General features: G+C 30.8%; 2 protein-coding genes across 4 annotated transcripts in view; one reads left to right on the forward strand and one right to left on the reverse strand.

Annotated features, from left to right (window-relative positions):
• The first annotated feature begins 5,167 nt into the window (after positions 1 to 5,167).
• On the forward strand, positions 5,168 to 10,522 carry LOC107858722 (truncated transcription factor CAULIFLOWER A). The gene is made up of 9 exons (XM_016703491.2): positions 5,168 to 6,117; positions 6,312 to 6,549; positions 6,672 to 6,753; positions 7,494 to 7,558; positions 8,239 to 8,338; positions 8,960 to 9,001; positions 9,532 to 9,573; positions 9,664 to 9,779; positions 10,064 to 10,522. Exons 2-9 carry the CDS (start codon positions 6,365 to 6,367, stop codon positions 10,158 to 10,160), a joined length of 729 nt encoding a protein of 242 aa, XP_016558977.1. The 5' UTR covers positions 5,168 to 6,117; positions 6,312 to 6,364; the 3' UTR covers positions 10,161 to 10,522.
• The window catches only part of LOC107858721 (E3 ubiquitin-protein ligase At3g02290), a 16,799-nt gene continuing 9,928 nt past the window's right edge, over positions 7,589 to 14,459 (reverse strand). Inside the window, exon 4 of one of the 3 annotated variants that reach the window (XM_047406423.1) lies at positions 7,589 to 8,155. In XM_047406423.1, coding sequence (XP_047262379.1) covers positions 8,001 to 8,155 — 155 coding nt within the window. In that variant the 3' untranslated portion in view covers positions 7,589 to 8,000. Of the gene's footprint in view, positions 8,156 to 11,014; positions 11,254 to 14,459 lie in introns of those variants that run through there. The other 2 variants (XM_047406424.1, XM_047406426.1) reach the window with 2 other exon arrangements.

Raw genomic sequence — 14,459 nt, forward strand, 5'->3', positions numbered from 1 at the left:
AAAAATTAGATTCAATGGTAGGACAAAAAAAATATCAATTAATTAGATATAAAAAATTAGTACTGTAAAAATATGGTCGAGAGGAGCAATGAATATTTGTATTCTTAAAATGATCAAAAAAATATAATCTTCGCAATATTATTCAACGCTTCAAAACACAAAAAAATAATGAAACATATTAAAAATAGTTAAATATATTTGTATTGTCTAACAATGCAATTGATATTTATGTATCTAAACTAAATTTTCACAATATTTTTTAAAAAATTATGGAAAAAAGAAAGGGCCGGTCATGAATTTTGCACACACAACAAATATTTTTTGAGCAACTGTGTGTTGATTTCTGAGAGTGATTGTGTGTGATAATGCACCAGAAAAATGGCGAATGAAAAATTTAAGCAATATGGATATGGGTTTGAGTAACTATTTATTTTAAAATTTTGAAAAATTGGATAACTCTACGGGGGAAAAAAAGGAGCAAATTTTTACTACTTTCATTAGACTCCTACATACTTGGAGCAACTTTTTCAAACACGTAAGTTTTAGTTAAAAAATTTAAATTTAATTTTCAATTTTTTTGTGTTCAGCTTCTTCTGGTGTTTCGTCCGCTGCTTTATAATATATATAGATATAGATATAGATTTTAAAAATAAAAGATCTTGTAATAATTTGTATCATTTTCAAAGTTGAAAGTCACGCGTAGTTAGCATTTTATTAGGAACTCAAATCATTTAATTAATTTAATTATTTTCTTTTTAAAAAAAAGAGATTGTTTTTTTTTTCTAAATCAAGATATGCCCAAAAAAATGTGTTTTTAATAGTTTGTCTTTTATGCATTTTTCGCTAAAAAAAATCAACTGACAGTTTAGAATTATATAAATGAATAAAAAAGTTAATATGAATTGAATTTAGATAATTTTTAATTTATATTTAATTTTAAAATAAATACAAGTAAGGGTGAGGTATATACATCCACCACAAATGATATATATATATATATATATCACCACTCCTACGTTTTTTAATAACAAAAAATAATTAACACTACTACTACTAACTTGAATTAAAACTACTACTATTATTATTGCTAATTTTACTATTAATACTAATTTTAATATTATAATTTTTTATTTAATATTTGAATGTATTTTAAAATATTAAATGAGATAAGTTTATGAATAGTAAGAGTTTATTTAGAACTCTTGAATGTTACGTTCCTAGTTTTAAGTTAATGATAACTTTTTTTGAAAATGTCTAATATTTTTCTCTGTTTATATAGGAGAGGTGAAGAAGTTAGAATTTCATTTCAATTCAAACTCTGATTTAAATTTAAATTAAAATATCATCTCAATTTCTTCCTTATCCTTAGTTTTTCATATAGAATATTTTTATCCTATAATTTAAAATTTTGTATTAAGAGAAAATTTTAAAATCAATTCAAATATTTTTAATATTATTATTATTATCATTATATTTTTTAAAAATAATAATAATAATAATAATAATAATTATTATTATTATTATTACCAATACTACTTTTTTTTGGTTGGTTAAATACTACCAAGACGTAACACAATTGTATTAAAATACTATCACTACTAATAATATTTAATCTAATGTATTAAAATATAATATATTATTAATGTCACTATTACTATTATTGGTATATACGTACTACTACTATTTATTATTATTATTATATTATTACTGTTATTATTAATATATTTTTATTCTTTATTTAATATCTAAATAAATTATACTCCAAATATGTTTTATAACATTTAAATTTTAAAAGAAATAAGTTTATGAAAGAGTAAAAGTTTATTTTGAACTCTTCAACAATAAGTGTCTATTTTTAAGCTAATATTTTTTTTTTAAATGAAGGATAATGTATTTTAATATTTAAAATTATTATTACATTATTATTAACTTTGTCCTAAAAAATGACACGTGGCTTCATAGCAACTTGACACTTAACTTCTTCTGATGCTTTGTCCTTTGTTTTATACTCCATAGATATGGATATAAATATAGAAATAGATTCTTAAAGTGGCTCCTAATATAGATAGGTATAGATGTTGTTCTTTTCCTTATAGGCTTCTTTTTCTTCTATGGAGTATATATTTTCAAAAGAATATACTATAATAAAAAAATGCGGTATGAGCAATAATGAATATTAAATTATGTGACAAAGACTTGAGAGAATTTAAAGAAGTTTCCATAGTTGGTTAAAGATAGCATACTAGCATTCTATTCTTGTACAAAAGGCTCGAACTACAAAGAAAGACACTAACAAGGTGGGTGATGCCAGTAGCTAGCTAGAGGCCAGAAAGAAACATTATTTGGTGACTAAAATTAGAATAGCTATGAAAATACTCATGTTTTGCCCAATTTAGCCACTCATCTTTTGCCATTTTATTTTGTTTTTTCACTTATTTAAGTATTTATTTTGGAAAAAGGTTTCAATTTGTGCATGTACTTTTCCAAATTGCTCATTGTTTCCAATCTGTGCATGTACTTTTCCAAATTGCTTATTGTTTCCTTAATTATATATACTTTTTGGTTCATTCGCACTCTTGTCCTTATTAGCTAATCGTCTCGTATTTGTGCGTGTATTATCAAAGCTCAACACAAAATGGATAGACTCCACATATATACTTGAATTCGTCGAGAGAAAAGGTTAAGATTTATCCCTCAACTTCTAGTGTGGCTTAAGATCACCCTTCCGTTCCGCTAAAGCTTCATTAAGGACCCGTTTGGCCATAGGTTTCCTAAGTAGTTTGTGGAAAAAAAACTTGGCAAATAGTATTTGACCATACAATTTGTCATTATTTGACAAATAATCTAAATTTTCAGATATCAGAAAATACTAATATTTGGTCCAAATTTCAATTTTTGTGAACTGTTATTTGGATCAAGAGAAAAACCAGACTGTCTTCTAACAACATGCCTAATATTATATAAAAAGATTAACGGAGGGCAAGTTAAGTTTATCGCTCAATTTCGTGAGTAGGAGCAAATTTGACCTTTTTTCCTTATATCTTCATCTTTCGATATTCCTTTAATTTCATTGCTGGTAACATTGAGCTTTCCTGAAGTAATTAATCATGTTGAGAAATAAAAATTACAACATTTAAGAAACAATTTCATTCTTAATCGTAATCTTGCCCTTTTATATATTGCTCTGAAAAGTATAATCTCCAATTAATTTGGTTATTACTTCTCTTCTTTAACGATACGATCCCCACCCCGTCCAAAATCCATTTACATAATTTAATCTCAAGTAAATTTAAACCATAATCTCGAACAGATACAGTTAAAGTAATTTACTTTTAGGGACTAGGGTAGTAAATATATTTTTTTTGTTATTTAAACTAAAAGTCAATTAACAATATATAATACCAGAATTGCATAAGTTAATCAATAGAGTAGTAGTCCTTTTGTTTTCTCCTACATTTGTACTATCATGAAAGTATCGGCACCACTATCTGCCAGGAATAATATTATTTGATTAAAATGACTTGCATATTTCACTATTATGAAACAATAAAGGTCGTTAAATATTGTTTTCCTAATTAACTAATCACGCCTAACAAGATAAGATGGGGATCCTAAATTTGAATGTTTTACAGAAATTACGGAGTAATGTCTTTTCTTAATTATTAGTATGTAGCATTACTAAGTACTAACAACAAAATAAAATGGATTAAACTAGTAATGTGTTGTTCTTTTTATTACTCAGATTATCATTTTACCATCACTTTAACTACTTTAAATTGTACGAGTTGCATGGTCCCAACCTTAAAGCCTGTTAGGTGGAAAATTTTAAGGAAATTGAAACCATACGTTAATGTACTATATGTGTATTTTAGTCTAACGTGCCTCTTGCATGTCATGGTCCCGGCCTAGCTATGTATGATTCTAAACACATTTTGTTTTTATAGTGGCGTGAAGTATCTTTACAAGGAAACAACGTGTTTCTCGTACTCAAGATGACCACTTTTATTGAAAAAGAAAAAACGTAACATTTATTTGTGCAGCTCTCGGAATCTATTTAAGTTTTTGAAATAAGATTTACATGTTCGAAAATTAAATTAGTAAAAAGTATTAAAAATCATAATAATTAATATTTAAAATACTTGAAAGACATTTGAGAAGATTGCGGTCCAAGAAAAACTCATTTGACTTTCAAAATTTAAGAGATACAATGTAAATTGAGACGAAAGAAGTACTTATTAGGGCTTATTATTAAATATAATTTCCCCCATTATCTATGCTTTAGAAATTTTAATTTTAATTTTACTATTACTCCCTCCCTTCACTTTCAGTGGTCTATTTTAACATATCATGACAGAAATAATTTTTTTTCATAGTTTTCCCCAACATTAACTATTCATTTCTGAAGGTTTTCAAAAATGCTAATAATCATAGGTATTACTTAAAAGTGACTGCAAAGTCCCTTATAAAATGTAAAAGTGAAACAAGGAGTATTTTATTATTAATTTAATGATATGGTAATATTGAAAGAAAATAATAAACATTTCTTAATTGACTTAAATAGACAATTAAAAATGAAAATCTATTTTTAGAATAAAAAATAAATAAACGATAAAATAAAATGGAGGTGTATCATTTTAGATTAAGATTGTGGTGAAATGCTTGAGATCCCTCATCTTTAATTATAGGTTTTGAATTTGAGCCCAGGAAATGAAAAAGATCCCGATGGAAGTGTCTAAACATGAGCCTAGCTTGCGCAATGCACAATTAATTGGAGTACTCCAATATGAATATATATCCAATATGTTTGAATGGAAAACCAAAAAAAAAAATTAAAAAAATAGACAATGAGAACCATACGATGTAATAGCAGGAATATTTATTATTTATATGCACAACCTGTGGCAGCTGGTTGCTCTCAATGTTTTGTCCTTGGACTAAATGACGAAGATTAATTGCAGTACTGTGGGTGTGGCATGGGGCTTGGTACTCCTAGTTGAATTGTAGTAAAAGTGCTCCCATGAATATGTTCGGTTGTACTACGTTTGTCTAAAACTAATTTCGGCTTTTAGTGAGACATTTCTATATAATAGGCAGTTTAGTTCATGATGAGATGAGGTAAAACATTTCAAAATTAAGTTCAAAATATTTTGTTTGGTTAGAGTATAGACAATTCCAAAAAAAATTATTTGTATGTCAAATTTGGTGTTATTTTGTTTTTGTTTGATCATAAATGTTGAAGTTGTGATTTAAAATTGTGTTTGAATATATATTTTATTAGAAAAAGTTTAAATTTGCGAGTGAAAGTTTCAACACTCCAAAATTGGCTTGAGTCAATTTTTTAAGAACTTAAAAATGTTTCTTTTAGAGGCTAATCAAATTTTATAGCAAAGAAAATATGTGAAACTAAAATTTCAAAATCTGACCAAAAATATGTATGTCAAATACTAAATTGATCTCACTGGAAAGTGAAGATATATAAATTAGTCAGCAATTATAATTTTAACACTATAATTTTGAGATAACTTTTTGTCTGGACTAATGTTTTGTCCCTCGGACTAAAAGCGGACGACTCATGCGCTGTCCACGCAAGATTACAACACGATAGCTAGTTAATTGCAGTGAAGACTAGATTGATCATAGCTAACTAGCTAGGTAATTGCAGTGAAAGAAAGTAAGATTGATCATAGCAAAATTGGTAATTGCAGTGTACTTAAGTTGTAGTAACAGTGAATCTTTTTACCTTCAATTGTACTTACGTTTGTTGTAAAACTAATCGTGTGGTTCTTAGTGATCAGACACTAACAATTACAGTCAATTCACAGTGTCCTCTCCAATAACTACACGACAGCACAATGTCCCTCCAAATAACACTCTCCGTCTTAACTTTTCCAATATGCCACTTTCGCCAATACCTAGTTAAAGCACCTAAAACAATAGTATATGCGTCTTCTCTCTCTATATATACACACACTTGCCACCATGAATAATTAACTTACTATACGTATAGAAAACCTTCATTTCCTTTGCACTTTTATTAATTCTTTAGGAATTAGGGTTTCTTCTTTACTCTTTTGTTGCGCCCCTACGTAGCATACGAAGATTCAAAATTTAGACACGGTGAGTTTTCAAGTATCTCCATCTATACTTTTGTCAAAACGATTATCATTGTATAAATATTTTCTATATATTTATATATAGATTGCTGGATCTACAGTCCAAAAGATTTCTCTAGGTTATTAATTTAGTTATGATGTTCTTGTATTTTGAGTTTCTTTGTTAGATTTGTTGAGTATGCTAATATATTTATATAGGTTGTTCGCACTGGAGTGACGTATAGAACTTGCTCTAGATCCGCCTCTACGAGATGGGGAGGGGTAGGGTTGAGTTGAAGCGGATAGAGAACAAAATAAGCAGGCAAGTGACTTTTTCAAAGAGAAGGTCAGGTTTGTTGAAGAAGACAAATGAGATCTCTGTGTTGTGTGATGCTGAAGTAGCATTGATTGTCTTCTCCCCAAATGGAAAGCTCTTTGAGTATTCCACTCAATCCAGGTTAGTGCCTACTATTAATCACTCACTATATATTGCAAATAATTATTATCCTTTTTCTTAGATTTTGAATAATGAATAAGTTCACATTTTAAATTAATTTTTCCGTTTGTAATTTTGTATAGCATGGAAAGTATCCTGGAAAGATACGAAAATTACTCATATGCGGAGAGGAAGTTGAATGGAAATGACACTGAAACTTATAAGGTATTTCAGAAATTTAAATCCTTCATTTCTCTTATGATATTTCTACGATTATAATTTTTCATCCTTTTCATTTTTCATTCATGTATTAAGAGAAAGAGGCATCACCACTCATTAAACCATCTAAATATAATTTTGTTTAATAGAGATCGATTCTTCATTTGCTTTTATTTTTTCTAAATATAATTTGTTTAATTTCGGGCTTGGTAGTGAAGTTGCAAATAGCTGCAAGCAGAGTTGTAATTGAGACTTGGTTTTATGTGGAATAAGATGGATTGTTCGACCAAAAACAAAAAAAAAATAACAGTTCAAATATGATGATTAATCTTGTGAATAGATATTAGGTACGTGAATCATAAAATCAAATCCCAACTTACTTTGAATTGATGTATAATTAATTGAATTTGCTAGAGATAAAGGATCCACATTCACGAGGGTGAAATTAAAGGTAGAACGCTATATCTAATTAATGATCATGAAGGTAATTAATGTTAATTAAATGTCTCCCTATAATTACATCTATATTTGAATTTGACATATCTTAATACACAATATGAATCTATCTAACACCCTATCGTTTCAAATGGGTTTATACAATTAATTCAGAAAAAACTAAAGAGTATTATAGAAAGAAACTAAAGCAGCGAAGTGACGAAATTTGCTATAGTTTGAGAAAAATATTTGTATATATTCTTGTGTACTTTTTTTGTTTTCCTTTTGCATGATTTCATGGATTGTTGTAGGAAAACTGGACGCTCGAGTGCCCAAAGCTCATGGCAAGGGTTGAACTTCTCCAAAGAAATATAAGGTAGGTACTGCACTTTATCTCAAGCATTAGGTGAATCTGCCGCCCGTTTCACTTTATTTGACACTATTTCTTTATAAGTTTAATTTGTTCCAAAAAGATTAGTGGCATATTTCAGTATCGAATTGTCACCAATATATATACTGTGACATGTTTAATGAAGATCACAATTTTCAAAAGTTTCATAGAAACAAAAACATGTTTAATTAAAATCACAATTTTCAAAAGTTTCATAGAAACAAAAATATTATGACGTATTTAGGACCATAAATTTTAAGTGTCTTTCTGTCTATCCTAAATTCTATGTCTAGTCAAATTATGTCAAACAAATTAAAACTCAAGAGTTTATTATTGCAATGGAAGTAGAGGTATTTATTCTTCCGATTATAGGCTATTTTTGAATAAGAAATAGTTGGATTTTATGAGCTACTAATAAAACAAGAGCTTATGATTTGTACTCTTCCAGTCTAAATAATTTTTGTATTATCATGTCATCAAAACAAATTGTACATTCCCCTTCCCTAAAATGTGGAATTGAAACCTTGAATAGGTAAAAAAATTTGTTAGTGTAAAAATTATTCATACTAAACCGTGTATATTCTTTGGTTTATATTTCTTGAAAACAAAATTAAAGGTCTAATTAACTTGTCTCTAAATTAAACTGAATGCAAATATGGATGTAGACATTTTATGGGAGAGGAACTGGATGCCTTCAATCTGCGTGAGTTTCAGTGTTTAGAGCAACAACTTGATACAGCTCTCAAGCGAATACGAACCAGGAAGGTCAGTATTATTCTCAATTTAGAGTTTAACTTCTATTAGGGGTCTACCGGAAATAAACTCTCTACCTTACTTTACAAATAATGTGATATGGATTGCCCACACTCTTACCTTTTGCAGACTCCATTGTGTGTTGAAATACATTGGGTATATATTGTTGAGTTTAATTTCTATAAATTGATAGTGTAATTGTATTTATATTATGTTACTACCTTGACATTGTTAAGTAACGCAAATAATTAATAAGTGAAATTAGTAATCCGGTAGAAATGCAAGGTAAGGTAGTGTACAATAGACACATGTGGTCAGGTCTTTTCCCGGACTTTGTGTATAGCGGGAGTTTTAGTGCACTGAACTGCCTTTTAATAAGTAAAATTAGTAATCTGAAAAATAAGACAAGTGATCGATCCAGTGAGAAATTCAGAAATTCGGTAGGGATGTTCAAGATTTTATATATAAATATAGAAATTAAATTTTGATCCCCATGTATAGTATAATTTTTTCGATAAAGATTGTTCAGAATCATGCTACTGCGTTTTATTGCAACTCTGATAGTTATTATTAATATAATCTTGTCTTTACCTAAAAAAAGAAAAAAATGCTTAACAAATCTGTCACTTGCAGAACCAACTGATGCTTGAGTCCATTTCCCAGCTGCAGAAGAAGGTAAAAATCTTTCTCAACTTAATTATAGCTACTATGAGTGAATTTCTCAAAGCATACAAATGACTCAAATGTCATCTTACTTTGTTGTATCTAAAAGTCCTTTTGATTTTCTTTTGTTTTATTAATTATATGTAGTCAAAATTTTACACAGTGATTTAGAAAAGAAAAAAAAAGAAAGAAAATTGAGTCAAAATTGACGTTCTGGTCGTTTGTATTTTCTGAACAATTCACGCGTAACTCAATTATTTTTAACTTGATTGCCAGATAGTCGTACGTTTAATTTAACCACTATATAGGGTAATAATATGTTCAGTAAGTTTAATGTGACAACATAATAGTTTTGTGACTTTAATAGTAGGTAAAGTTATGTGACCATTTAAGGGACTCAATAGAAAGGAAATAATTAATAGAAAATATCATATGACCAGTCAATATTTTAAGTGCTTAATTATCTTCAGACGATCAGGTTATTAAGCTTGCAACACGTGCTTAATATATCTGATTACTGGTACTTGATTAATTAATCGCAGGAAAAAGAACTGCAAGAGCGAAACAACTTAATTTCCAAGAAGGTATATATATATGTACTACGAGCTGTATTTCTTTAAATATACAAATTTCCTTTTAATTTGTTCTAAACATACTTACTGTAAATTAAACAGATTAAAGAAAAGCAAACCGTGGAAACGCCGCAGTGGGGACAAATTAATCCAGGCCAAAGCTCTACCATGACTTTCCTGCTACAATCTCCTAGTCAACTCCCTAATCTAACAATCGGGTACCTACTCTGAATTTTATATTTATTATTGAAAAAAAAAAAAAAAAGAGATGAAATTATATATTCTGATGTTGAGAAAACAAATAACCTTAATTTTTAATTAGTTTTCGAATCATACAACATTTTAATATTTTAATATGCATTAAGATTCAGATGTATCAATCTTAATACACGTCTTAATATTCAAATATTGGCTTATATATACATATCTTCAGTATTTATGTTGTATTTCGTTGATTATTTTGAGCTAATAAATTATATATGCTCCAAATTCTGAATCTCAGAGGTCCCTTTCAAGCAATGGATGAAGGTCAAAATCGTCATGGTTCTAATACCTTGATGCCTCCATGGATGCCCCATCATGTCCACAACAAAGTGTGAACAGTTAATCTCCTGCAATAAACTGGATAGTTGTACGGCTTTATTGTACTAATTGTAATCAATCTGTAATTAATCTACACCCACTTGCTCAATGGAGCAGATGATGAGCTAAGGAACAACCTTAGTAGTTGTTATGATCTATTATTAGAACTGTCACCTTAGTTTATGTTTGCTACGATTGAAAATATTTTTCCCAGAACATGTTTTCAAGGTTCGATGGTTAGTGAAAATATCTTCCGAAAGGTGTATAAATATGTAGTAGTACTAAGGATAATTTGACAGGCATTCCCCCAGTCACCTTAGTTTATGTACTACTTGTTTCCCTTCAGTTTGAAATTCAATTCCTTACAGAATCATAAGAATATTGAAAGCTCCCAGCAGCCAGAACATATAGAACTGATGTCTATAACTGTTTCAACTTGATACTTCTTTCTTTGTTGTTAAAGGAGTCTCTTCTTTTTGGCCGCTCCCACGACAAGTTCTTTTTGAGCGCGATTTGAACTGTTGATTTACGTAATCGAAAACAACCAATCTAAAACAATAATAATTGATCCTTAATGTCACATTAATTGGAGTCGAAAGATTCACAGCTACTCAGCGAACAACATAGCGTGATCCCACGAAGGGGAGGTGGGTGTACGAACCTTACCCTACCTCAGATAAAGCGGCGAGATTGTAGTAGAAAACAGTAATTCTATTATCTATATTCTGCTCTAGTAGATTTTATTTTTGAGAAAGAAATGTTGGCTACATGATGAAGAAACGTTTCACCAAACCGATATTATAATAAGGTAAAGACACTCTTAAATTAAACTATGTACCTGTGAACAGCAGTGACGACTGTAGCTCGAAAATCCACCAAAGTTTGAAAACCATAACAATAAGGAAACTCAAGCATTACAGGGATATGTTCAACAAAATACTTATTTCGTATTTACTGTACACAACATATAATATACTTGGCAAAATGGTATTCACACAGACTTCAAATTCATCTGTTCTGGTTTTATAATCCCTTAATACTGCTGGTTTCAACCCTCCGGGACTGTATCTTCATGAGCAAAGATCAGGTTGACTCATCAAATGCCATCACCTAGAAATAAAAATAAAAAATAAATAAAAAGGCCAACTTGAAATTTTAGAAAAATGCTTTCCGAAACAATGTTTTTATACATGTATTTATCTACTTGATTAAGTTTAATGGCACTTTGAAACATCTGTTTTACATCCGTTGGAAAACACGTAGCTCTTACAGATATAACTACTACAAAACTGAAGGATCTTCGGAGAGCTTGAATTAGTATGTTATATTGTCAAAGAGAAAAACAGGAATATTTGAATGCAATCCTCCTCCGATAACCTCATCTACAGCTAACATTTTTTATTGAAAGGTAAAGCAAACGTGAAAGCTCATGAAAGACGAAAGGCATATTATTTCCACCAAATCATTAATCGCATCGCCAAAATAATAACGGCAACACACTACGTGTATCCCAATCAATACAATCTCCTGAATTTCCTAGACCAGTTGAAGCACATAACCTTAGTTGGGAGCCTGGTCTTCCAAATCAACTTCCATCACCAAATATCAGAATCATGATTCTGCATACTGAGCTGGTCCCTTCTCTCTATTCCTATTTATTTTAGCTATGGAGGACTTGGAAAAATATTGAGAAAGCCAATTAACTATATTCGTTTGAAGCTTTAAGGTTGGAAATGATGCTGGGAATTCATAGTTTCTTATCTGCTTTACGAAAATGACATTCTCATATGGGGTAGAGCTGAAACATTACAAGTAATGTACTTGAATCTCACACAGGGGCGGACCTACCTAGTATTTTGGGGTGCAGGTGCACCCACTAAACTCGACGCGTAATAGGTATAATTACATAAAAAATATGTGAAAATAGGTATAAAACATATAAAAGCACCCACTAAAACAAAAGTTGGTTGAGTGCATTGGCATTTAAGTTGATTTTAAGGTCCTTAATTGGAAGGAGGTCCCGGGTTCGAACCTCATTGAGGTTATTTTTTACTTTTTTCAGTTTTTAAATTTTTTAAGCATCCACTATCCTTAAATTCTGGGTTCGCCACTGACCTCACACTGTCTATCATTGAAGCCCTATCAAAACTAATTATGAACATGTTAAAAGGCACCATATACTCGGACATTGAAGCCCTATCAAAACTAATTATGAACATGTTAAAAGGCACCATATACTCAGCTAATGTGGATGATCTATCTCAGATATTGTGCTGCAATCTGGGCTCTTTCCCAGCAAACATACCAGGGCTGCGACTGGCAAAATACAAGTCACAGGAAATCTGGAATAGGATTATTGAGAAGTTTAAGAAAAGCCGACATGTTGAAAAATACAGTACCTATCTTTTGGGCGCAGATTAAGACTCACAAATGGTGTGTTGGACAGATGTTCTTTTTTTTTTTTTGGATACCAATCAAAGTACAGAAGAAGTTGGATCAGCTAAGATGTGAATTTCTTTGGGAAGGAAATGGCCATACTCACAAATTTCATCTGATCAAATGGCCAAGAGCCATCCTCCTTCCAAAGGACTGGGGAGGTCTGGGTATGAGTACAGATCTGGCACTACATGGCAAAAGTATGCTAATGAAATGGCATTTTAAGTACAACATGGAAAATCTAGGGTTGTGGAAAGCTGTGGTTAAAGAAAAATATAGAGAGTTAACAATTAGTACACAAAGCAGAGCAGTCTATCCTATGGCAGAGGTCCTTGGAAACATATTTCAAAATTGTGGGATGAGTACCAACTTAACTCAAAACTCAAGGTAGAGAATGGAGCTCAAATAAAATTTTGGAAGGACAAGTAGTTAGCATCAGTGACGCCGGAAAGTGAACTTCCGCTTCTCTATCAACTGGCATCTCATGTTGGGAGAATAACTCAAGGAACTTTCAGTTCAGGGGAAATTTTCAAGACTGTTAGTTGAATGCATCAATGGAACTGTGTGCCAAACAGCAGGTATCAATCCTCAGAGACAGGATAAGTAGGGGTATGGGGGAATTTTAAGAATCAGGCATTTTGTGTGAAGGAAGCATATTCATATTAATGCTCCAATAAGGAATTAGTACACAAGTCGCCCTGGATATTGATTTGGAGAGTCAAACTACCTACACTAAGCTGTCTATTGCAGCTGAATAGCCCTATATGGAGCATGCCTCACCCAGGACTACCTCAATAGAAGGAGATACAAATAGTGAATAGGTCTTACATTTTCCAGCTGGAGTCAGAAAGAGCTAAGCATCTTTTTCTACATTGTAGAGTAGCAACTGATATTTGGAGTATGTTTTTCTCTATCGTTTGAAATATATGAAAGTTGATGTCCACGGAGAGTTGGAACAACCATTAAAAAGTTTTGTTAATGGTGAGTGCTTCTATTTTTTGGTGCATCTGGAATGAAAAAATTAGTACATGTTTTAATGGGATCTCAACTCCTTGTCATATACTTAAAACCAAATGCTTACCGAATTTATTTAGTTGGCTCAATTAGGCCAATGTATCGACTGTGAAATTATTTGGATTCCTTAGCTATAGATTGGTTTTGTATATGAGCAGACACCATCAAGCTGTAATGTAGCGTTTGTTCTGCATCTTCTTGATGCTTACTAAAGACAATTCCCTTACTCAATATAAAGAATAGATCCTTTATTTCACACTGAACTTTTGATCAAACAACTTCTCCAAAGAAAGTTGCACGTGACCTATCCCCTTCAATAATCTCCTTCTAAAGTCGTATTATCTCCAAATGCTTACCAAACCTAAAATACTGCCTTGTTAATCATTATTATACTTCTTGTTGCTCTGGCTATTGGCATCATTCTCCACTGGTCTGATCAATTTTCTTTAGAGACCAATTCCCAAAACTTAAACTTCCTCAAGTTAGCCACACATTATGGGCTTCCACATGTTAAGTGCATCGCAAGCCACTTCACCATAACCGCCAGCACTTAAAGACCCTGGCAGGTTGTTAGCCAATCTACTGGCATGGCTGTATGGAGCCCCTTAAGAATAGGACAAGAGTTCAAATAAAAATGCACATGCAATGTAATTGTTAATGTTCAGATTCTATCTTTCTACCACCCAGTTTTTACAATAGATTCTCCACACTTCCTCAGAATTTATTCTATTATTCATCTAATGTTTTTGACTTGCTTCTGACCGCCTAGAGATACAAGTTATGAATACTTTACTTCTCACACTACAATTGGTATTTTATACCAAACCTTCTATACTTGACTGCAGCTCGGCTCTTTTCACTCTCAC

Source organism: Capsicum annuum, chromosome 2, assembly GCF_002878395.1.
Source record: "Capsicum annuum cultivar UCD-10X-F1 chromosome 2, UCD10Xv1.1, whole genome shotgun sequence".
NCBI lineage: Eukaryota > Viridiplantae > Streptophyta > Magnoliopsida > Solanales > Solanaceae > Capsicum > Capsicum annuum.

Coding starts and splice junctions, on each gene's coding strand:
- LOC107858722 (XM_016703491.2), top strand. CDS start 6,365: ATGGGGAGGGGTAGGGTTGAGTTGAAGCGGATAGAGAACAAAATAAGC. Junction 8,339..8,959: donor AGCGAATACGAACCAGGAAG/GTCAGTATTATT, acceptor TGTCACTTGCAG/AACCAACTGATGCTTGAGTC. Junction 9,002..9,531: donor TTTCCCAGCTGCAGAAGAAG/GTAAAAATCTTT, acceptor AATTAATCGCAG/GAAAAAGAACTGCAAGAGCG.